Source organism: Notechis scutatus, chromosome 1, assembly GCF_049901735.1.
Source record: "Notechis scutatus isolate UNSWTSFEM ecotype Mainland chromosome 1, rNotScu1.2, whole genome shotgun sequence".
NCBI lineage: Eukaryota > Metazoa > Chordata > Lepidosauria > Squamata > Elapidae > Notechis > Notechis scutatus.
In genome coordinates this window covers 313,886,985-313,912,412 of record NC_142009.1, presented here as the reverse complement: position 1 = coordinate 313,912,412, position 25,428 = coordinate 313,886,985, and the positions used below count along the sequence as shown (strand labels likewise).

Below are 25,428 nucleotides of genomic sequence, written 5' to 3'. Positions count from 1 at the left end.
TGATTGTATCTAAAACATTTATGTCAGTGTCTCATTCTTAAACTTATCAACAGGATAGGTTTCCTGGAAAAAAAAGAAATGCCTGGATATTACTGATTATTTAAAAAATAAAAATAGTAAACAATTGATTATTTGATGACAAATTCTATTGTGGCTTTGACCAGATTCTTAATTCACTATTCATCTATAAATCCTTGCTATAGTTTAGCTAAAGTCTATAAAATGACTAGCAGTAAGCGTCTCAAGGTCTGCTGTATTCTTATCTTCTTAGACTTGGGATTAGCAGTACACAAAATAGCAGCAAAGGGTATTTATTTCAGCCTCTTGAAGACTTAACTGTGTTGACTTCAAGACTTTAAAAAATCCCTCTTTACATAATGAAGTAAACTTCCTTGTCAAAAACTTAAGATTAATTGTTTGCAAAATAATAGAAAGTATACATAATCTTCAAAAGAATATCATGGATATAGGTGATCAAGAATCAAATATTCTTAAATATGTTGTATTTTTAAACCTTCAGATCCTGGTAATTCTTTTATTCTTCTTGTTGAATTTTAGTCTTAGCAACTAAAATAAAGATTTATACTATACTCCATCAAATTGGCCAATGTAATAAATTGTGTCATAAGTCCTATTTTGGCCTTTCCAGTTGGTTTTATAATACACCTACATTTTTTTATTATTTTTTTCTGGATCACATAATAAGAAGGATTACAGAGCAGAAACTGTTCCATGTGAAGTGCCCTGAAAGACTTCTTGAAAAAAACCTGAAGGTCAGAATTAAACTGATGGTACACTACTCAACTTGTTAAGTGTTATTGAAATTAAAAAGAGGCAACACAATAGAAGGGGAAAAACATTAAAGGAATCAATAGAAATACCAATTGAATTGAAAAGCCAAAAAATAATGTATAAAGTAGAAAGGGGGGGGGGGAAGACCTCAAGAAAACAAAGGCATCTAAACAAAATCTGAGACAAGCATAGAAGGGTCTAAGAAAATACAAATATGCAGCTGACATGGTGAAAGGAATATTGTGGCAGCCTTAATTTGTTACTCAAGCAGCAGCGGGAGAAAACATTGCCTTGTGATGATTTTTCATCGGGACCTTTGAAGAGAAGTGTTGTTGGCTTTTAGAAGATCTAGGAGGTTAGGTCAGGATAGCGGAGGTCTCTGCTTATGCTCAGTGTAAAGATAGCTAGCAGGATAACCAAGAATGAAATGGGCGTTGGTTCTTACCTGATACGCCCCTTCTCGGCGAGCCGCGAGGAGCATCCAGAGACTGGGATGTGCTTCTGAGTCCTCTTCTTGCAGGCTGAGCTTTAGATGAGGAAACGCTCCGCCCCCTCACGTGGTATCGCGCAGCGTCTCCCAGTTTTTTGCGATAACGAGAAGAGAGGTTATTAATTCTATCTAATCTACTATTGGCTCCTTGGCTGAAGCAAGACTCCCCACCAGACGGAGAAATTAGGGTGGGGCTGGATGCTCTCGCGGCTCGCCGAGAAGGGGCGTATCAGGTAAGAACCAACGCCCATTCTCCTCGAGCCGCTCGGAGCATCCAGAGACTGGGACATACCAAAGCTGGGCTGTCCCACGGGTGGGGACTCCGTCTGGCCCGAAGGCCCCTCCGGATCACTGATGACCCTCTGTAAGACCCGTCGGCCAAAAGAGGCCTCCGCTGAGGCGTACGTATCTATTTTATAATGTCTGATAAACGGGGACGGAGAGGTCCAGGTGGCTGCCCGACAAATGTCAGCGATGGGGGCTTGCGTGGCCCAGGCCGCCGAGGTGGCTGCACTTCTGGTGGAATGGGCGGTTATTCCACCCGGAGCGGGCAGAGAATGGGAAAGGTAGCACCTCGCAATAGTAGCCCTGATCCAGCGACTGATGGTGGAAGGAGAAACCTTAAGCCCCAGTGACCTGGGTTGAAAGGATAGGAAGAGGGATTCCGACCTTCGCATGGGTTGAGTGCGCTTAATATATATACGCAAGGCCCTTCTAACATCTAGGGTGTGCCAGAGGACCTCCCTGCCCCTGGAGGGCCTAGGGCAAAAATTTGGTAGAACCAGTTCCTGTGACCTATGGAAGGGAGAGTTAACTTTGGGTAGGAATGTGGGGTCAGGACGAAGGACCACCCGATCAGCGTGGAATACACATAGATCGCTCCTAACTGACAAAGCTGCTATTTCCGAAACTCGACGAGCAGAAGTAATAGCTACTAGAAAAACTACCTTAAAGGTGAGAAACTGAAGGGATGAATCTCTCAAGGGTTCGAACGGGGAACGTGTGAGAGAAACGAGGACCTTGTTGAGGTCCCATGTGGGGAACCTGTGAACAGTGGGAGGGCACAGGTTGGTGGCGCCCCTAAGGAAAGATCTAATTCGGGGGTGATGAGAAAGGGAACCGTAGTTATCACAGGAGACCACGGTTGAGAGGGCAGAAACTTGTCGTCTCAGGGTGTTAGGTGCGAGGCCTTTACGGAGGCCTTCCTGAAGAAAATCTAGGATCTGAGCCACTGAGGGAGAGAGGGGATCAATCTGAGACCCGCTACACCACTTGCAGAACCCCTTCCAAGTGGCATCGTAAATTCGTGTAGTGGAAGGTCGCCTAGCGGCCAAAATAGTGTCGATGACTTGACTCGAGAGATTCTCACTAGTCAGACGGATCCGCTCAACCTCCAGACGGCTAACTGGAGCCATTGAGGCTCCGGATGCAGAAGGGGCCCCTGAGAGAGGGAGACCCTGTCCGGGGATCCTCCATGGGGCGCTACCGATAAATTGCGGAGATCCGCAAACCACGGTCGCCTGGGCCAATAGGGAGCCACCAGGAGAAGGTCTGCCCTCTCCTGAAGAAGTTTCTGTATTACTCTGGGAACTAACGGGAGCGGAGGGAAGGCATATAGGAGCCCTGGGGGCCATGGGCAGCGCAGAGCATTGTGATTCTCCGACCGGTGAGATGGATACCGGGAGAAGAACCGTGGAAGCTGAGTGTTGGACGGGGAGGCGAAGAGATCCACCACCGGAAGGCCGAATATTCTGGACGCTTCCTCGAACAGGGATGGATGGAGACGCCATTCTGCCTGGTCCACCGTGGCCCTGCTCAGCCAGTCCGCCTGAGTATTGTCTACTCCGGAGATGTGTTCGGCCTTTAGTGATAGGAGGTTGGATTCTGCCCAGCGGCAAAGGCGCTCGGCTTCCCTCATTAGCTGGATGGACTGGGTGCCGCCTTGCCTGTTGATATGGGCCTTGGCCATGGCGTTGTCCGTGAGAACGAGGACGTGATGTTTGCGGATCTGAGGAAAGCTGCGCAGGGCCAGATGGACAGCGTGAAGCTCTAGCCAATTGATGCTGCACCTTTGCTCGGACGGCGACCATCTGCCCTGAGCCGAGAGCGAGTCGAGATGAGCGCCCCAACCGGACAGGCTTGCGTCCGTAGTGACGGTGAGTCGTTGAGGTTCCGCGAAGAGATGGCCTCTGTTGATGGCGGATTGGTCCACCATAGAAGAGACGTGAGGACCCTTGGAGGGACCCTGACTCTGGCCTTCGAGTTGCTTCTTCCGGATCGTTGGAATGGGAGCAGGAACCACTGGAGGGATCTGCTGTGTAGACGGGCCCAGGGAATAATAGAGATGCATGACACCATTTTGCCCAACAATTTAGAGAGGTCCAGTAAGGCCACCCTCCTTGAACGCCTGATCTGTTTGACCAGGGCCTGAATGCTAAGGAACCTCTCCTGGGAGAGGAAAACTCTTTGAGAAACCGAATCAATTATGGCGCCCAAGTGGTTGATTCGGGTGGAAGGGGTAAGTTGGCTCTTTTGCCAATTGACTAGGAACCCGTGTGCCTGTAAGGTGGAGAGAGTGACCCTGGTATCCCTGACTGCCTGGGATTTGGACGGGATAGAATAAGGATATCGTCCAAGTAGCAGTGGAGGCGGACAGGAACGCTCCTGAGATGAGCCGCCAGAGCCGCCAGGACCTTGGTGAAGGTCCGGGGCCGAGGCCAGTCCAAAGGGAAGGGCCACGTATTGATAATGAAGGCTATTGTGACAGAACCTGAGGAATTTGAAATGGGAAGGCCTGATTGGAATATGGAGGTATGCCTCCGAAAGATCTATGGAAGATAACCAGTCTCCCGCCTGGTGCCTAAAAGAATTGATTGCAAAGTGTGCATTTTGAATCTACGCTGGATAAGGTGACGGTTGAGCCGTTTCAAGTCCAGGATGGCTCTCCAACCCCAGAGTGTTTGGGCACCACAAAGAGATGGGAGTAAAACCCCTTTCCTCTCTGATCCGGAGGGACAGGTTGAATGGCCTGGATGTCAAGAAGATGATGGATGGCTGCATCCATTAGTGCACGTTGGAGGGATCCCTTGAGGAGGGGAGGGGAAGAAACAATCAGGGGAGCGGACCTGAACTCCAGGGCGAGGCCAAACCTGATTGTGTCCCTAACCCATGCATCGGAAGTGGATATGTCCCATTGGGCGGCGAAGTGGCTGAGGCGGCCGCCAACGGGGGGAGGAAGAGGCTCTACCTTCTGCGGTAGGGCCTTCCTCCCGATCCCCGAAAGGGTCTCTTGTAGCCGCCACCGCGTCTGGATCTGTCGCCCGGGTCCGTGCGGTCCTGGGATCGGAAGGAAGGGGGTCTAGGATATCTGGGCGGGAAGGGGGTTGGTAGAAGGGGCGAGGAAAGCTCCTCCGAAAGGGCTGAGAGCCCCTGGCCTCCGACCTTCGAAAAAGGGAGGGCAAATACTTTCTCTTACTGCGGCCCTCGACCAGCAGTGGTTCCAAAGCTGGGCCAAACAGTTTATCTCCCGTAATGGGGGCAGTGGCCAGCTTGACCTTATTCTTTACGTCCGCCTGCCAGTGTTTGAGCCATAGCATGCGTCTAGCCGTGACATGCGACGTGATGGCCCTGGAAGAAAATTTTACCGACTGGTAAGTGGCGTCAGCCGAGAACTCGGCTGCAGCCACTAACCGCTATATCCTGGTGAGCTCTGAGATTGGAAGCAGGGATGTGGTCCTTGAGCTGGCGTAGCCAGCGGATAGAGGACCTCGTGAAAAATGAGGCGGCCGTAGCTGACTTAATGGCCCAGGCGTCAGATAGGTGAGCCCTGCGTGGCGCCTGCTCCGCCCGCCTGTCCTCAGGTTTCAAGGCCTCTAGGGCCTCACTAGGGGTAGAGGAGGAGGCTAGACCCACAATGGGGTCATCGACCTCCGGGATATTCAGGAGGTTAGACAGAGCCGAATCGAGATTAAAGAATCTCTTGTCTTGGCTAGAGGGAGTGGGAGGGGTCCCTGAGGAGGTAAGTTGCTTCGCTACCAGATCTACGAAGATGGGAGGGGATGGGATGACCTCAGCTTCCACCACTGGTTGGGTGAAATGGAGTCTTCCGGGCCCTCTGGGACAGGGGGGTTTCTGCAGCGGGCTGGGAAAGAAGGCCAGAGACATTCTTGGCCTTAAGGAGGAGGACTTGAACATATGCGGTTTAAACAGCCCCCAAAGGAGGGTTGGTCGGGAGAAGGGTCCTCGTCCTCCGACATCTCCCCTTCCATGATGTCAGCCTCTAAGAGGGGTTCACTGTAGCGGAGGATCCCATCCGGGAATCCTCTTCCTCTTCCCTGAAATCCCCAAAGTCCCCTTCCTCCTCCACCTGGGCCCCAATCGGAGGAGGGCTGTCCCTCTGAGAGAGTACCTGATCAACTGGGGGACCGGTTGTGGAAGGGATCTGATAGATATCGAGTCGTGCTCGGAGGCTCGCGGAGAAGCCTGATCTTGTCATGTGTTGTAGTCCCTCTGCTATGCCCTGGCGGATGGCTGATTCCATCCAAGCCCTGATGTGAGGTGGAACCTCGGAGGTAGAGGGTTCATCGTGGCGCAGACCAGCGGCTGTGGGTGTAAAGGTGGCTTCGGGGTCCGTCTGGTCGGAGGTCCGGGGTCGGAAGACCCTGAAGCGAACTGCGCCTAGGTAGGGAAGAGGGGTCTGAGGGGAGAGATTGAGCAGAGGTAGAAGGGTTTGGAGGAGGAGGTATTGACGGCTCCGAGCGGGACTCCCTTGAACGCCGGTCAAACTCTTTTTCCAGCGCTTTGTGGCGCCTTAAGGCGTCACGTTGGGCGGCCTTGGAAGGTTCCTTGTCCTGTCTAGAGCCCTTAGGTTCCTTGTCCTGCCTGCGCAAGTAGTGGGACTTTGCCTTAGCCTTCAAAGAAGGACGTTTAGAGGGATTGTCGTCTGCCATGTTAGATACAATTACTAGCAAAGGCGGTTGGCTCGCCCAGATCAGGCCTGGATGAGGCCGGGTGAAGGTGAAGCTGGCCCTCTCCCCCTTTTGGAATTTGTTGTGTACAGAGATAACAGTAAGGTATCTAAGAAATATAGTATGTACAGAAAAATAGATACTCTAATTATAATTCTTCCTTATCCTTTTGATTGATTTTTATCTTTATTATGCTTTTGTACCAAATGTATATACAGGTTATCCGTATATATTTATATATGTACGAAAAATATTATTGTACAAGACAAAAGTTATTATTATTATAATTATTATTTTTTTTTTTTTAATATATTCCTTTTGTATATGTATTAAGTCTATGTATATATAGATAGATTTTTTTTTTTTTTTTTTTTTAAACAGTAACCGTAACAGTGAGAACTTCGTATATCTCAGTACAGGCCAATTAGTCAAATAAACACCTGAGGCCTATGGTAGAAGAAGAGCCTCTGGCAGCAGGCCTCCAGACAAGAAAAATAAAACCGGAGGGGGGGGGCTGCAACTTCGCCCCGAAAAACGGGCTGCGGGAGGCCAACAAGTAATACAAGGGCCAGCCAGGTGGAAGAAATGGGCAGCTAAGCTTTGACCCAAGGCCTGGGGCTCCAATTCGCCGCAGCTAAAGAAATTCAAAATGGCGCCCGACCACGATGCGGAGCCAAAATGGCGACCGCAAGCTGAACCGTCGGGACGCCTTCGGACGACGGAAGGGAGGGCTTCGCTGGTCAGCACAGCGCCTAGGGCCCTAGGGGCGATGACCCTCCCGATCGGCGTTTAAGGTGGGGGGAATCCAGCAGTAAAGAAAAACGCGTGCCACGAGGCAACGCGGAGGCAGCGGCGATCAGATAAGGGTGGGGGGTCGCGCTATCGCGCTGCGAGCCCGCAGCCTTGCCCCAAGGACGGGAAAAATTTTCCCTTAAGTCCAGACCCTTTGCGCAGGAGGAGGAAGGAAAAGCAAACCTTATCAAGACGAGAGGGTTGTAATAGGAAAGAAATGTGCGATCAGCCAAGGAGCTCTCTGAAACACAGCCTGACTCTTCGAGGCTGAGCAAAAGACTGGGGAGACGCTGCGCGATACCACGTGAGGGGGCGGAGCGTTTCCTCATCTAAAGCTCAGCCTGCAAGAAGAGGACTCAGAAGCACATCCCAGTCTCTGGATGCTCCGAGCGGCTCGAGGGAGAATGGTAGCACCACAAGTCTCTTGAGCTTTCTGGTGGAACTGAGCTAGGTTTGGAAAACTGAAGAACAGGATTTGATCATCTGGGTCTTTTCTGGGGTGAGAGAACAAAGCGGGAAGGAAAGTCGGGGAGGCGGCTGCAATAATTATTTGTGTCAAAAGGGCAGTGACCAGATGCTCTGTTGAATGGTACCAGGTTTAAGAGCTTTTGTGTGAACCTGGGCTAGTTTGGGGGGAATAAATTGGAAGTATCATATTATTTATTTAGAACCAATTCAATTCTGATTTAGACTTTAAAAACCTGTCTACAATTAAAAATAGTTTGATTTACCTTACTTCTTAACTGTTTATTCAAGTTAATTTAAGTTAATTTGCATGATTTTATCCTTATGCTGGATTGGGAGCTATATAGCTCTCAAGTTGGATATAATTCCAGAAGGAAGATATTTAGGTTCAGATGACATTGTTTAATTAGTTTTTGGGTTGGACATCCTTAGTATGATATTGTTTGATTTAGTTTCAAACCCGATAGAAAGCTAGGCAATATTCTTTATAGAAAGAACTGCAAATAGCTCAAAATGAACCTCAAGTAGTGTAATGGTATGTGGGAATGACCTTGGGAGAATGGGCAAAGAGATGCTGCCCAGGTAATGGTCAGATAAAGAGAGAGCATACCCGACAGCTGCATAGTGTGTGGATCAAGGGGCTCAGGAGGGACTCTCCATAAGTTATCACGCTGTAAAAGTGGTGGCAGCAGAGAATAAAGGATATCTTAAAATTAAATTCAGGCAGGACAGAAGTGCTTATTGTAGTGATTTATAATTCCAGGGAATTGCTAGATGATTACACTTTTGCAAAAGGAGTTGGTGCATAATTTATGGATGCTTTGAACTTGATCATGCTCTAATTTCCTAGATTAAAACTACAGCTCAAAATCTTTATATCACTTAAGGTTTTTATAAGCTTATTCTTACCACTTTCTGGAAGAAAATGACACTATGAATCCTTAAAATTTGACTGCAAAAACGGCCTCCACAAGGGACTGTATTTAGAAACTTTAATTAGTATAGGAAGTATTGGTTATTATCTTTAAAGTTCTTGTGATCTGGAGTATCCTGCTCACTGAAGTAATCTGATAAGATTTACTTTCTGTTACAATGAGCTAATTGGGTCTTTATGTAATTAACTTAGGTCTGTCAAATGCACCCCTTTTCTTGACTTTTTAAAAAAGGTTCTAAAATGCACCTTTCAAAACAAGGTTTTTGTTGCTGATTTTAATATTTCAGGTGTTAATATTTTAAAGTCATAAACTATTGATAGATTTGTGGATTGCAAGGGCATGATGATGAATAGATGCAGAAACATGCATTGGGTACAAATATTTTGTTTGTGAACCTTGATTAAGTAGTCTAAGAGCTCATTTTCGTGATACTTTTCAGCCATATATATGGATTTGGATATTGTGTTTATTTTTGTAGGATTAGCTCGGAACGTAGAAAAGAGAAGTCTAGAGATGCAGCCAGATGTCGGAGAAGTAAAGAATCAGAAGTGTTCTATGAACTTGCTCACCAGTTGCCTCTTCCCCATCACGTGAGCGCACATCTTGATAAAGCCTCTGTTATGAGACTTACAATCAGCTACCTCCGTATGAGAAAGCTGCTTGATGCAGGTAAGCATTCTTGCAGATGGGTGAAAATTTCTCAGTGGCTAGTGAATGAATACTTTGCTATCTATGATGCTATGATCCGAAACTACCTCCCAGCAGTTTCTTTTTATCTCCCCAATCTCAAAAAGTTATTTCTTAGAATGATAAAGCCCAAAGACCTTATTTTTTTTTAATTTCACAACCTATTACTTCCATTATTGTTACTGCTTCGAAGGAAAGGACTTGCTGGTATTTTGAAGACTGCAGGCACAAGTCTAGAATGTATAATAAAAATCATAGGTCTTAGAACATTTTTTAATCTTGTATTTATGGCTTCATTGTACATAACCTTATTTATGCATTAAATTTTTGCTTCATATACATTGCTTATTAGCATTTAATACTTGATTGAAGGCTTAATTAAAACTGTTCACCATGACAGGCATGGTTCTAGCATTGATATATAGTCATGCTTCTTTCAGACTTTGAAGTTCAATATGGGGGTGAGGATTGAAACTGAAAAACTTTGATACAGGGACAAACTACTGTGTACTTGCAATATATTTTGGCAGAAAAAGTATTCTATCCACCTTTCCAACAGTTTATTCAGGAAAAACCTGGGTTATAACGAAGATTGAATTTTGCTATCTAAAAACAGAGAGTTTTGTGTTAGCTATAAGTCCAACAGGCATTACTTAAAATTTATCCAAAGTTAGAGAAATGTTAGTGCGTGTTTCTTGAAAATCATGATGCTACTTTAGACAGCAAAGCCCAAGAGGCTAGCATCAGTTAATTTTGTGCTGTCCGGAACAAAACCAGCAAAACTTTTCTAAATTTCCTGAGACAAAAAAGACACAAGATATAGTTTGAAGGCACATGATGTCTAAAATTTGTTGGATTAAATTTGGTCAAATGGAAGGCTCTCTGAGGGTTCCACATACAGATTTTTTTAATCCCTGAAGGAAAAGCAGGAGATGCAAATGTAATATTATAAATCCTGTTTTACAGTTGTGGGTGACTTAGCCTCTTCTGTTTCTTGTTATTCTGAAAATACTACTCATACTCAATAGGCCAAACTTTTTAAAATTTGGTATCAAGGACAACATGCTCACTACTAGACATGTAATATTTAGCGGACAGTAAAATAAATTGCTTTGAATCTAATTCAGGGTGTTTATATCTTTCTGAAACTCAGTTTTCCAAGTTATTGGTACGCTATTTAATTCTATTTAGATGCTGTCCAATCCCAAATGATTCTAGGAAGTTCATAGACAGTAACATAAAAACCAATACAAATCAGAAGTAATCCCAGAAAAATATGCAGACCAAAAACAAAAATGACAAACCAGCCAACCTGCTAATCTCAACCCAAGGCCTGGAAGAAAACCAGGCCTTCAAGGCTTCATGCACCTATAATACTTTTCATTTTTTAGAGAGAACATATGCTTGAACAGTCATTGAACAACTATATATTCACCGTTACAAAGTAGTTATTTATTCCAGACAAAACTTCATTAGCAACCCCTGAAAGTTTTTTTTTTTGTTGTATTAGTTTTGCCCATTGATTCTTCAGGGTAGAGTATTATAAAATTGCATTAAAAAGATTCCCAGGGCGACATCCATATGGCCTCAGTTAACTTGCATGCTTGATCCACAAAGTATAGTTTTAGGTTTTCATCTGGTTTCTATAGCAGTTGATACATTATTTTTTATAGTGATGGGTTGCAGGCGTTTAATATGTACTGATTCTTCTAGATGACTTAGAGGCAGAAGCTGAAATGGAGACACAGTTGAATTGTTTTTACTTAAAAGCTCTGGATGGGTTTGTTATGGTCCTCTCTGAAGATGGTGACATGATCTATACTTCTGAAAATGTGAACAAGTGTATGGGACTCACTCAGGTATGAAATCAACCATTCTTTTGATTGTGCAGAGTATTATTTATTTTTATTCATTTGTTGATTAGATTTCTAACCTTTCCCCTAGGAGTTCAAGACTGTGTGCATTTTCCCACTATAACAACCCTGCGGGAAAATGACTAGCTTGACATTGCCTAGTTAACTTCTCTGGCTGGTAGTGGATTTGATAGTGGGTCACCATGGTCATAGTTCATTAGGCCACTAAACTGCAATGACAGAGAAGTTAAAAAATATTGTTGTTAAACTTGCAGCATTATCTGTGACTATTACAAGAGGTTATAACTTTAAAATTAAAAAATAAAGAGTATGAAAATGAGTAAAAATCAATAAAATGATTCATTGTCATGCTATAAATGCAGATGACAAAATACAAAGGAATATAAATATTAAGTACTAAAAGTAATTAAATGGATTATACATTAATTTATGAATAAGAAACTAAAATGCTCACTTTATAAGTACCAAGCTGCAAATGCAAATTTTCATCCTTCTCCTCTCCCCTCAATTAAATAGTTTTATGGCTACAAGCATATTCTTATCTCCTTCAGTATAAAAGAAATCCAATGGGTTAATAATCATATCAGATATAGATTTAATTTGTTTGTTCCAGATTCATGAAGTTTGCAGCACTATACCATAATATTTGAAGGCTGCTAGGATGGTAGATTTCTTCTGAAGTCAACTTGAATTAGAGACAGTGTGGCTGCATCGTGAATTCCTAGTGACTATGAACAGGGTAGTGAACTAGGATTGTAACCAGTGTTTTTTCCTGCTATAAATATACAGTGATAAATTGAGCTTTTTCCCTCCCTTTGGCAGTTTGAGTTGACAGGACACAGCGTGTTTGATTTCACTCATCCCTGTGATCATGAAGAATTGAGAGAAATGCTCATCCATCGAAATGGTAAGAAGGAAAAGATAGTGGAAAATATATGTAGGTTGAGGTTGAAGTTGAATTGTTGCGTAATTGGTGTTCTCTGAGCTTGTTTTCTTGCAGACATTTTATTATCAGATTGGGTAACATCAGTACATCATGGAATGAAATTTGCTGACTGTTTATATATGGTTGCCCTACTGAAGTATTGTTATTTCTTGATCTTGTTTATCTGATGTTAGGCATTTTTTGATGAAAAATGGAGAAAAAAAGGAGAAAAAAGTTCACAAATGTCACCTCCTTAGGCATGATGATTATTTTTATCCTTGTAATGAAACATCTGAAAGAAAAAAAGCAAGCTCAGAGAACACCAAGAATTCAAATGAGAGAGAAACATTCAGAGTTTTGCTTTGAGGCCAGATGTCTTCTCCTTAAATAGTTGCCTGATTAATGGTTTTAAGCAATCCCATAATTTATGTTAATTAAATCCTCTCCCAAATACAATCTGTGAAATTTTAAATTTGTAAAAATTGTAACGTCTATTTGTAAATTGTAAATTGAATTTGAATTGGTATTTAAAAATTAAAAAGCTGGGATTTAAAAAATAAAATATAACACACTTTGCATTTTCTTGTTGATATCTGAAACTTGTCTTGAATAGTTTGGATTAAGTAGAAATTTTCATCCAGTTCATATACAGGTAGTCCTCAACTTAATATCAGTTCATTTAGTAACCATTCACAGTTACAACAGCACTGAAAAAAGTGAGTTGTGACCATTTTATCACCCTTACAACCGTTGCAGCAACCCCATAGTCATGTGATCCAAATTCAGGTGCTTGGCAACTGACTCATTTATGACGATGGCAGTGTCCTAGGGTCATATGATCACTTTCTGCAACCTTCTGACAACGAAGTCAATGGGGAAACCAGACTCATTTAGCAACCAAGTTACTAATTGAACAATTGCAGTGATTCACTTAATAACTGTGGGCAGGAAAAGTCGTAAAATGGAGCAAAATTAACTTAATAAATGTCTCACTTTAACAACAGAAATTTTGGGCTAAAGATTTTCTTCATGGGATATAGAGTAGGCCAGTGATGGCTAACCTTTTCGTCATCACGTGCCAAAAGTGCATGCGTGCATGTGCACGCGTGCCTGCACCCATAATACAATGCATGTGTGACCCTCCAGCGCCCCTGCACATGCGCACATGACCCGCCACGTGACTCCCTGCACATGCGCATGCAACCCCCCCTGCACTCCCCCTTGTACATGCACGTGTGACCCCCGTGTTCCCCCGTCCCCCTGCGCAAGCACACACATCTTCCACAAGCACCCTGCCCTCCACGCAGCAGATACCCAACAATCAGCTGGCAGGTGGGAGGCTCATGCGCAGTGGAACTGAGCTGGGGCAATGGCTCTGCGTGCCATAGGTTCACCATCTCAGGAGTAGGCTTTTAGTCCCAAATCCTGTTTCCTATCCTGATTTTTTAAGTATGCAATACATATAACAACATACATGTTCTACAGTAGTCTTAATAAAAAAAGCATTTCAAAACAAAACAGTAAGTTACTGCTTAATACAGCCATGCAGTTGGAAGCAATAGTCTCATGTGCTAAATTGCTGATTTCCTCCCAACATTAATCTCATCTCACAACCATCCACTCTAAACCGAGAGCAGTAGGGACAAGATTCATGGGAAAAGCAAGAAAGTCATTAGTAAATCTATGCAAATACAGGTACTCCTCCATTTAAGAACATAATTAGGCCTGGGGTCTTGATTGTTGAATGAATCAGTCATTAAGCAAGTCACTATGGAACTGTTTCGCTCAACAACTGCAGTCCTGACTCTCACAGTTGTGGTTATTAAATAGTGCATTGGGAGAGGTCCTCAACCACCTGGGCATGGTGGGATGGGGGCATCTCATATCTGGTGAAAGTGTTGGTGAGCACCATTGTTGTGGAAGGTTCACAATGCTGGGGTTCTGGCACTTTCCCCTCAAATGGGGTGGAAATATTGGCATTCATTAGTGTTTTTGTCAGATATGAGTCCGTTTCTCCCATGCATCAGAAGATTTCTGCTCTTTGCAAGAAGGGAAGGGGAGGGGAAATCATTTGGCATTCTAGTTGAATGGACTTAAAATCCAACATCCCTTCTGCTTGCAACCTTCCCTGCCAGCTTCTCCATTGATTTTCTGGGGAAGCCAGCAGAGAAGATTGCAGCTGGTGCTCAAATGATTTCAGGGCACTTTGTAACTGGTTATAAATTCAAACAGGTTGCCAAGCACCCCAAATAGAATAATGCAACATTTTGTGACAGCTTTATGGGCCCTGGGAACTGCCACTGTTACTGCAGATGGTTGTAAGTTGGGGATATCTTTACAATCACTGTTTTAAAGAGATTCATAGGTGAAACCGAATGCAAATTACACATAGTATTTTGTATTGTGTTAATCTGTTTCTGTATTTCAATTGTTGTCATCTGTTTTCTTTCATTCCCATTGTGCTCTTTTGTATTAGGATCTGTTAAAAAGGGAAAGGATCAAAATACAGAACGGAGTTTTTTCCTCAGAATGAAATGTACACTGACCAGCAGAGGAAGAACTGTGAATATAAAATCAGCCACATGGAAGGTAATTTATCTTCTGCTCTGAAAGAAGTGTATAAATAAATGCTTCAAGAGCATTTGAAGAACATATGTATTATAAGATGCTCCCTTGGCATTTCACATTGTTTGGATGCTCCATATTTTAAAGCTTTTTTTTAAAGTCACATTCTAGGCTACGTTCATCTGTTCTGCAATTTAAATGGCATTTTAAAGTGCTATAAGTTAAAAGAGCAAAATTTCTTATAGAATTTTGTTCAATGTTGGCACTAAATGGGGCAAACTGTTCCCTGATGCTACAAATGTTCTTCCACAGAGAACAATGGTACTTGAAGCAAACCTTTTTCTCAATGTTCATGTCGGGCCACAGAAATATGGGGGATGATAACCCATAGAAAAATCCAGTCTACAGGGGGGGAAAAAACCCCAGAATGACATGGCTGCAATGATCAGCTGATTATACTGTAGAAATTATATTTTCTGCAGTTGTTAAGCTTTATTATATCATTTTACTTATGTAATCTGAAGTGGCAAGATTTCCAGCGCTCACCCAGCCTGAGTAAAATAGAATAGTTGATGTTATGTATAAAGATTAAATAGAGTAGGTTTTTGTTCAATATCTTTAAGCAGTTAAGCAATCATGATGGCTATGAGTGATGAGATGTTTCACTGAAAAGTAGCATTGTGTGAATTTTTTTTTAAAAAAAAACACAATAGTACATAAAAGTTTTGGGACTGGTTTGTTTTGATGTGTTGTTCAAGAACTTAAATCTAATATTTTAAGCATATTAAAATAATTTGAAGGTTGGACAGAGAGTCACAGTGTCAAATCTGTGAGAAAAATCTATGTGTTTTACATTAAAGGTTTCCTGATGACGCTTGGGGAGTTTCCCAGCGATCTGGAGGGCGACTCTGTTGAGCGCTTTGTTGACCTCTGGAATACGGTGGCAGCCAGGGGACTCCTCGGCAGCATTTACCCCTGAGCAGCCTCTTTCCCCCCCCCTTTCCCCCCCTCCCCCAAATCAACTCCATACAGCTCCTTGATTCATTGAGGAGCTCCAGGAAATGAAGGAAGTGAAGAACCGTCTAGAATGATGCTGGTGAAAAACAAGAAGCGAATGTGACCGGACACGAGTAGGAGCCCAGATTCGAGCCTACTCTGTGGCGATAAGGGCAGTGAAGCGTAATTACTTTCCCTCCCTTATTGCGTCTGCGGAATGTTGGCCAACTACCCTGTTCAGAGTGTCCTGGACCCCTGGGGAAAGAATGGAAAGGAAGATCCCGTTTATGTAAGTTGTGATCATCTGGCCAAGCATTTCGTGGATAAAATCTCTCACATTCACTCTGAATCACAAACTGGATGGACAGAATCCACTGAGGTGATAGAGGTGATGTCTTGTGCGGTACCTGGGAGGTTGTGATTCTGAGGAAGTCAAGTCCTTTGCAGCCTGGGATTTGGATTCTCAGGGATTGAAATGATGGGGTTACAATTGCAGAGGACTCGGGAGAATATGAATTATCTAGACCTATGACAGTCTAGATCTGGATGGAGAAAAAAAACCAGATGCAACCCAACCTAGGCATGATTCAGTATAGACTATTGGTTCTTGATGTAGTCCTGTTTCTCACAAAAAAGCAGGGCCACAATCGGGGGCTCTTCCTGAATTCTTGTTACATGGTACACTTCAGCTGCGGGAGCTGCATTGGTTGCTACTAGGTTTTCGAGTGCAATTCAAGCTGCTTGTCACGGCATATAAAGTAGTATATGGCACAGGGCCTGGACGTCTTAGACACCAGTGTTTCCCAATAATTTCTGCACATTCTACATGGAAAGATAGGAAGCATCTGCTAAGGATCCTTAGCTACTAAGGAGGTATGGCAGGAGGAGGGGGGTGTTGTCTGTAAGAGCTCCCCTTTAGTTTGCCCCCGCCCTCATGGCTTTCCAAGAAGCAGACAGAAATTTGTCTCTTCCCAAAGGCCTTTGAGAGGATTATAACTATTGGCACCACACCAAACAAATATTAGCTCATTAACTTTAAGTTGTGGAAATAGATTTTGTAAGTTTTAATTAATTATAATATTGATTAACCAACTAGAATCTTGTTAGGTGCTGATAAATCTCATTAACAAATTAATAAACCTGGGATGAAATAGTTCATAGATATTGGTATGCTTTATGTATATTACAAACCACAACCTGTCCCCCCCCCTGCAAAAAAAAATGTCTTCCTTTCAATGATAATTGTTCAAATATATAACTACTCAGAGTTCATTTCAGGGGAGAAAACCAGAGCAATATGGCTCTTTTTCTGTTGATTTGAGTTCTTTGTGCAATATATAGGCAACCAGACCAAAACTATAAAGCTCTGAACTTTATATTGGCATTTGTTTTGAATAACTAAAATAGTTTTCAGTGAAACTACTTGCTACTGCTGGTGGACATAGTGTTTAATTTCACTTAACTTATTTAATGCTTGAAGACAAAACGATCATCCTTTAGTGCTGCAGACTAATGATGCAACTGTAGGTCCAGAAACAATGGGAAACAGAATGCTCTATTGGTTGTACTGAGGAACAAGCTTCTTTTGGCTACTTTTGCTAATCCCTAATTCAGCTGCCAGTTAAAGAAATGACTGTGTAATATGAATAAATGGCGCTTGAGATTGCTTCTGTGTTTATGTATCAGGTCGCAGATAAACAAAACGTTTTCTTTCTTTTCAACCCTCAGGTACTTCATTGTACAGGTCATATTCGTGTTTATGAGAATTGCAACAATCAGAATGTGTGCGGCTATAAAAAGCCTCCCATGACATGTTTGGTATTAATTTGTGAGCCTATACCTCATCCGTCAAATATTGAAGTCCCATTGGATAGTAAAACGTTCCTCAGCCGCCATAGCCTTGACATGAAATTTTCCTATTGTGATGAAAGGTAAAGCCTCTGGACAACAATGCCACTCTCCTCCACTTCCAAAATGGATTCCCTTTGAATTATGTTTACTCACCTGATTGCTGATGGCATACTGCACCATTGTACTGTACCGTGCACTTATTTGTTAAAGTTGAGGGAGAGAATTGGTTAAATGATGATGCAAACTTATGTGCATCCTTCAGTTTCATAACTTTCAATTCTCAACAATGAGGATGCAAAATTATTTCTATTCTATTTCTTATTCTATCCATAAAAATGATTTTGCTTTCATTTTCCAAAATGTTTTTAGATGATAAAATAAAAATTTAAGATCATGTTTTAAATTTTTCTAGTTTTTTAGTAAAATATTGGAAACTAATTAGCTAGCATATATTAAAGCTAAAGCAACAGTTACATTACGGTTATAGCAATATATATTTTTTTTCTTTTAGAAAAAAACCACTTCTGCTTTCCCTAAGTTCTGTGGGGTTTCATTTCCTTGTTCCCTGCAACACTGCCATCAAGTGGCTGAAATAATTTTTAAATTTGGCATTCCCCAGTCTGGTGTTCTTTAGGTGTGTTGGACCACTTCTCCAACCTCAAGCAACAGTATTAGGCATGCTAGCTTGGAAGAACAGGACTTACACTTCAGCACGTCTGGAGGCACCTGATTGGGGAATGACAAAGATTGTATTGTTATATAGGAAAAGTATAATTGATGTAATGCTGAAATATTTTTTGCTTTTGTGCTTATGAGTTTTTCTTTTGAGATAAGCAACAATCCTCAAACCTCTAATTCATTTTGTCTCTGAGCACAGATCATATTGTAGCTACTAGTAAAGCCTGTATTGTGATCTGTGTTTGTCTAATTAATGCAATGTTTATTTCCATTTCATTCGGTGTTATTTCTATTGTAATTTTATTTATATCATCTCTCCATGCACTTGGGAAGAAGCATACTTAAAAACATTAAATGACATGATTCATAACATCCCATTGATTCCCAAAATACAAAATAAAACCAGTATGTAAATTTTTTTTCCTAAGTTGCTTTGAATCCAGCAAAATCGCAAACCTTAATGGTTCTAGCTCATTTTGGCTCCAAGGAGATGTTATAGTTTCTAGCAAAGTTTGTATTATGCTTTTTGTTTTATTTGAAACAGATAATAAATTGCAATAGTTTTTTCCCCCAATAAACTTTTAAGACTTTTCAAATAAACTGTACCTGTAATCTTTGAAAATATTTATTTATTTATTTTTAATTTTCTTTCCTTTTGCATAAAGGATTACAGAACTAATAGGATATGATCATGAAGAACTCCTGGGGCATTCTGTATATGAATATTATCATGCACTGGATTCTGATCATCTGACCAAAACACATCATGACAGTAAGTTAATGAAGGAAGGGCAGTTGCATGCTATTCAGATTTCATTAACATATTCTGTGCTTTTTATCATAAACCTTGTACACATTATGCCAGCATTTTGTCAGATGCTGTGTATGCTGTTGTGCAATTCTAAGCAATTCAAAAGTTCTGAAACTTTTGAGGCTGATGAGTATATTTTGAATGTTGGAGAGCTAATCTTGGGCACAGATTTGCTGTCATAAAAAATGGCAAATTTACAAGTGACTAATTGTAAAACAGCCATGCAGTAAAAGACATTCTGTTGCTAGATGGATGTAACTTGCTCAGTAACTGAAGAGGTAGAAGAAATGTCTGAATCACAAATTACCTATTTGTGCCCATGGATACCAACTTCATTAAACACAACCTGGTAATTATCACAGAAATGGTCCCTCAGCATATTACTCTGATACATAAATATGCATACCTAGGAAAAGACCACACTAGAAGAAACAAGCCATGTAATTATTCTCAAAAATAGTCAAGAACAAAGCATATAAGCACATGTGTTCCATTGGTGAATTAAAACATTTTTTAGCTTACTCAGATGCCCTACACTGACCCTAGGTCCCATCACCATTTAATTTTTTTTAAAAAAACTATTTATTTAGAAAAAAATTCTGATTGCCCAACTCAGGGCGAATCCAGCCAGCTTGCAAAAAAAATAAAACCCCAATATAAAACCCAATCAACCCCAATCCCCATCTTTAATATTGCAAATATTAATGTTAAAAGCATTCTTCGGGATGAAGATGTTTTAAGAGACCGGAACTTTATTTTGCAGTATTCATTATTTTCATTGAAAATAATTGCTTTTAAAAATGGCAAGGCCAATTAGAGTTGAGTGAGTGTCTGGCAACCTACTGGGCAATCCAGTCTTCAATACATAAATAATTTGGGTGTCTTTCTTCTTCCAGTGTTTGCCAAAGGGCAAGTCACCACCGGACAGTATCGAATGCTTGCCAAGCAAGGGGGCTATGTCTGGGTAGAGACTCAAGCAACTGTTATATACAATACTAAGAATTCTCAACCACAATGTATAGTGTGTGTGAACTATGTCTTGAGGTAAGTTTAGTTAAATGCTATTGAGGGGAGTGCAAATAATCAGCCGGTTAGTAAGCTGGCTTTTTGAAGAGAAATTGTGGGAATTTTTCTGCCTGATGTAATGGTAATGTTGTTGTGACAGAGTTTATTTCTTCAGTTTGTATTTCTTTGTTCTTCAGTATGTATTTTCTTCAGTATGTATTTCTTTGTTCATTTCTTTATTATGTTGAGAGGTGATTTCTGTATGAAATCTGTAGTTTGTCTTCCTACTGATTGCCCATAGGCTTTCATATCTGTTGTGGCAATGCTATTTATACTTTGAGAACCTGCAAAAGGGTTTGATAATGGATGTAGCTATTACAATAAATAAGAGTCTGCATGTGTGCCACTCATAGGTTTTCTTTATCCAGCCCACATATAGAATTATGTTGGATTATTCTGCCTTCAGATAGAAATACATACTATACATAACATTATATTAATCTTCAATGCAAATATTATTGATTAATTGTGTGCCATCAAATTAGTGTTAACTCTTAGTGACCATGATTATGTAGTTATTCTCTAGGACAATCTTTCCCAACCTGGTCTATCGTTTTTTGCAATGGTGCAGCCTCACCACTGTAATTGCGTCCATCTATCTTGCTGCTAGTTTGCATCTTCTTTTTTCCTTCTACCTTTCCCACTACTATACTTCTGCAAACAGTTAATGTATCTAAAGTGTGATAACTTGAGTATGGACAGTTTTGCCTTGAGTGAAAACTCTGGGTTGATTTATTTGATGATCCTTTTGTTTGTTTTCTTGGCCATCGATGTTATTCTCAGAAATCTTTTCTAACACCAAAGTTCAGAGGTATAAATACTCTTTCTATCCATCTTCTTCAAAGTTCAACTTTTGTTTTCACTGAATATCAGAGGCAAAAACTATTATTCAGATGATTCTGATCTTTATAGACATAGACATTTCCCAGCATCTGAATATTTTTTTCCAAGGACTTATGGCTACTAAATGTGAAGTATTTAACTCCTGCTGGTTCCCTCATTGTTGATAATCCATTTTTAAAAATGCAAAAGGAATCCATCACTTTAGTATCTTGCCTTTTTTAAGGCTGGTTACTGTATTTGAGGCAATTCATTTAGTCTTCTTTATGTTTCATCTTAGTCCTGTTTTTAATATGCTCCTTGGCTTTCATTACTCATAGTTCATTTGTATTTTTAGTTGTCAGAGTGGTTTCATCACTATAGCACCTGTTCTTGATGTTGCTTCCTCCAGTTTTAAACTATGCTCATCTTCCAGTTCAGCTTCTGCATATAGGTTGGATTAATAAGGTGGGAGTATATATTCCTTTCTCACCTAGAGCCAACAGTTTATTTCTCCATTTCCTGTCTCTACTGTAGTTTTCTTGACTTGGGTCTAAATTTCACATGAGGACAGTAGGTGTTCTGAGATTCCCATTTTTATATTTGCACTTTTCACACTTTGACATGATGGTTGAAGGGCCTTCCTGTAATCAATGAAACACATACTGAGTTGAGTATTTTTCACTTTCTTGATTAAGGATTATGCAATGTGAACCAGCAATTATGTCTCATGTTTCTTGGCTTTTTCTAAAGCCACCTTGAACCTTTGACATGTCCCTTTCCATGTGGAGTTCTAATTCTGTATTGAATATCCTGAACATTTGCTTGTGCGCAAAGTTAAGAAGATTGTGTAATATTTTGTGCATTATGTTAAGTCTCCTTTCTTTGGTGCTTGAATATGAATTGACCTTTTCCAATTTTTGATCCCTGTCATTCTCCAAATTTGATGGTTAGAACCTTTACCTGAAATGTTGACTTTTCTGGATTAATACATTTTTCAGCTACATCCTCACATTTATATTTTTGATTTTGACTCTTTTCAGGCTATTAATGATGTGTATTTCCCATTTTTATAAGTTTATGTGCATAAAACATATGCAATTGAATTCATGCCTATTTTCAAAGGAATGTTATGTTATTGTTTTAAACATGCATCTAGAAAGAGTTATGTGGTTAGTGTCTCAAGAAAAGAAAAAAAATAGATTTATTTTCTAGTGAACAGTTTGTTCATCGCTAACGTTTTCCTACAATATATAATTGTGAAATATTATTAGAAGTTAATTTAGGGTGCAAAGTGGTGGTAAAACCTAATAGTTTTGGACATTCCACCATCTATATTTACATCTAGAACATATCCAGAGTTTTCTTCAGTAAGCAGAGACTGTGATAAATGCTCAGGGAGCCCTTGCCATGACAGAGTAGTAATAAGGCCAGAATATATTTCGTATATGTTTCTTGTACAGTAGACGTACATTGTAAATAAATGTGCATTATGCAGCTCTCAAAATCTCTCATCATTTCTGTCTTTATTCTTTTGCAGTGGAATTGTTCAGGGGGACTTGGTCTTTTCACTTCAGCAAACAGAGTGTATGTTGAAACCAGTGGATTCTCCTGAGATGGGAATGATGAAAGTACTCAACAAGAGTGATCTGGAAGATAGCAGCAGCCTCTTTGAGAAACTTAAGAAGGAACCTGATGCATTAGCCTATCTTGCTCCTGCTGCTGGAGATACTATAATAGCATTAGATTTTGACAACGATGGTGTGTGTATATTTAATCACATATTTAAAGAAAAAGGCTAATTATCCATAAATGCTGACCCATTAGAATTTCTTAAAGAGATGAATTATAATAAGGCTCTTGACTGATGACTCAATCTTTCTTTCTTTGTTTGATGATATCTTTTTAAAAAAATTTGTAGAGCCAGATGAACAACCATCTGATGACGTTCCTTTATATAATGACGTAATGCTCCCCATATCCAGTGAGAAACTGCAGAATATAAATTTGGCAATGTCCCCACTATCTGCTTCTGAAACAGCAAAGACCCTCTGTAGCAGTGCTGATCCAGCACTCAATAGAGAGGTGGTGGCCAAACTGGAGCCCAGCACGGAGCCCTTAGATCTTACTTTCTCCAGCCGACAGACCCAAGATCAACCAGCTACTCCTTCTGATCGAAGCACTAGCCAAAGCTCGCCTGAGGTTTGTCATTTAATAATCTTTTGCAGCTTTCCATTGGTTCTGTATTAAAAATGTATGCACTATCCACCTTGTATTAGACCATTTTCCTACACCAGAGAGGATAGTAGGGAGAAAATAAAAACTGAATCTTTGCTAGTGAACTTTGTGCTGAATGAGGATTCCGATTAGAAACCTTTTATTAGAAATAATAAAACTATTGTCACACATTTTCTTATCCAAACAGTGTAGTAACAGTTTTTAATTGTTTTTGCTCAGCTAAAGATTAAAACAATTTACTTCTCCTTGATTTGATTAGTTTCTGTTGACAGTTAAGAATTATTCTGAGTTACAGAATTTGCATTTGACAGTTTGCTTTTATTAGTATAGCTTTGTTTCCTAAGCCTTAAGAATGTTTTTAAATACAATTTTAAAATGTGAGGAGCTATGTGTCAGAATGATTGTGTGAGCTTTATTATTCCAATTTATATATCTATTGTGCCTCATCCTAATTATAGCAGCTTTAATGATTTACAATTTCAATGAATAGACCTTTTCCCCATGACATTGGATTCATATATAGTGCACTTGAAATTTGGTCTCATTTTACTGAATAAAGTTGCTGATTATTTTTACAGCCTAATAGTCCTCCTAATGATTATTGCTTCAGCATGGATAATGAGATATCAAGTGAGTTCAAGCTGGAATTGGTGGAAAAGCTCTTTGCAATAGACCCAGAATCGAAAAATCCATTTTCAGTGCAGGTGAGCACATTAATTAAAACTTCTGGTTCGTTCTATTTTAATATGTACACATGCATGATATTTTACTTATAGTGCTCGGCGTAATTTTTCAAATACTAAGGTAGAATACTAAGTTCATTACTATCTGACTAGATATAGGTGAGTGGGTGAGGGAATTGGCAAGATATGGATGACACACAAGATAGATGGATGGATGGATGAAGTCATTTAGCTCTGCTGTAACTTCAAATGGTTGTTGACTGAATTGTCATAAGTCAAAAATCACCTGCAATATCCAATTCTGAGGAATCAAAATATTTTGACTAAAGTGATTGTAATCAGAAAACCTCAAATGGTCTGTGTAGCAATTCAGATTTATTTTCAAAAAAGTGCACGGCAGTGTCACTATGTACTTGACTGTAAAGCCTTAAAGGAGCAGCATCTAATTTCCAGGATTTTCTGGCAATTTAGGAAAAGGTATGACTACATGGCTGCTATAAACTGTCATAAACAGCGTGTATATTTGTGCAACTTTGTTGTTCTGGAACATCTGCTGAAGAAAAGAATTTGAAATACTACAGAATCGTAGTCTCTGGATGATGTTTATAAAGGTTATTTCTGGAACCCTCATATAGGTAATATCTATATAAAGTAAGGATAAGGCCATTTTATCAGTCTAATGTAGATGAACCCCATAAACCCCTGAAAACTATGTTGCTCACCATCTCCATTTCAGTAGTCTTCCCAGCTCTTTGGAAGCAGGAGGAAAAGCAGAGTTGATAAATTTTTGGAAGATGTCAGGCCTGATAGCAGTTTAATCACAATCCTGTGTCAGTTTATGCAATTATGTCTTCTTCTTCTTTCAGGAAACAGATTTAGATTTGGAAATGTTGGCACCTTATATCCCCATGGACGATGATTTCCAGTTGCGCACTTTTGACCAGCTTTCTCCACTGGAGGGCAATACTGCAAGTCCTTCTTCTAGTGTGACTCCTGTGACAGGGTTTCAGCAAACTCCAATGCAGTCATTGGCCACTGACACGATAAAATCCACAACAATCAAACATGAAACTGCTCCGGAGATGCTTGTAACGCCTGCCCCTATTAACCCCAAAGTACTGCCAGATCCGGCTCCCATAATCAGTACCCCAACATCACCTTATGCTAAGAATGAAAGTCGGACTTCATCTCCAGTCAGAACAGGAAAAGGCACAATAGACCAGACAGACCAAATGAGTCCAGGAGCACCAGACTTGTTGACGGTCACTTTTGGTAACAGGTAAATGGAATTATCTGTCAAATCTTAAAGCCAGTCAGGTGATCTGTTCCCTTAAACACAGAAAAGTGGATGAACCTGTGGATAGTAGTGTTTGCAAGCACTAGTAAGTCCCCTGATCCTACTTGTCTTTCTTTTAGAATTTGTCTTATTAAAAAATAAGGGCAAAACGCTAGCATTTAGGCTGGAATCTATTTTTCTAGTGAGAATCAAAGATCACCGGAGAAGAGATTATTTTTGTTAAAAAGGTATTTTGCTGTTGGCTGTGACAACTAATATGTAAACAGGGAAATCTCTTCTGATGCAGGTAGTCCTCGGTTAAGGATCCTTATTGGGACAGGAGTTTCCATTGCTAAGTGATGTTGAGACTCTAGAAAGAGTGCAGAGAAGAGCAACAAAGGTGATTAGGGAAACAATTGCGGGAATTGGGTATGTCTAGTTTAATGAAAAGAAGGACTAGGGATGACATGATAGCAATGTTCCAATATCTGAGGGGCTGCCACAGAGAAGACAGGTTAA

General features: G+C 40.8%; 1 protein-coding gene across 1 annotated transcript in view; it reads left to right on the top strand.

Annotated features, from left to right (window-relative positions):
* Positions 1-25,428, top strand: part of HIF1A (hypoxia inducible factor 1 subunit alpha) — a 49,718-nt gene that overhangs the window by 16,744 nt on the left and 7,546 nt on the right. The window contains exons 2-12 of the mRNA XM_026670164.2: positions 8,920-9,110; positions 10,842-10,987; positions 11,825-11,909; positions 14,404-14,516; positions 17,217-17,419; positions 18,683-18,789; positions 19,725-19,872; positions 22,253-22,473; positions 22,634-22,914; positions 23,529-23,654; positions 24,500-24,912. Coding sequence (XP_026525949.1) covers positions 8,920-9,110; positions 10,842-10,987; positions 11,825-11,909; positions 14,404-14,516; positions 17,217-17,419; positions 18,683-18,789; positions 19,725-19,872; positions 22,253-22,473; positions 22,634-22,914; positions 23,529-23,654; positions 24,500-24,912 — 2,034 coding nt within the window. The remainder of the gene's footprint in view (positions 1-8,919; positions 9,111-10,841; positions 10,988-11,824; positions 11,910-14,403; positions 14,517-17,216; positions 17,420-18,682; positions 18,790-19,724; positions 19,873-22,252; positions 22,474-22,633; positions 22,915-23,528; positions 23,655-24,499; positions 24,913-25,428) is intronic.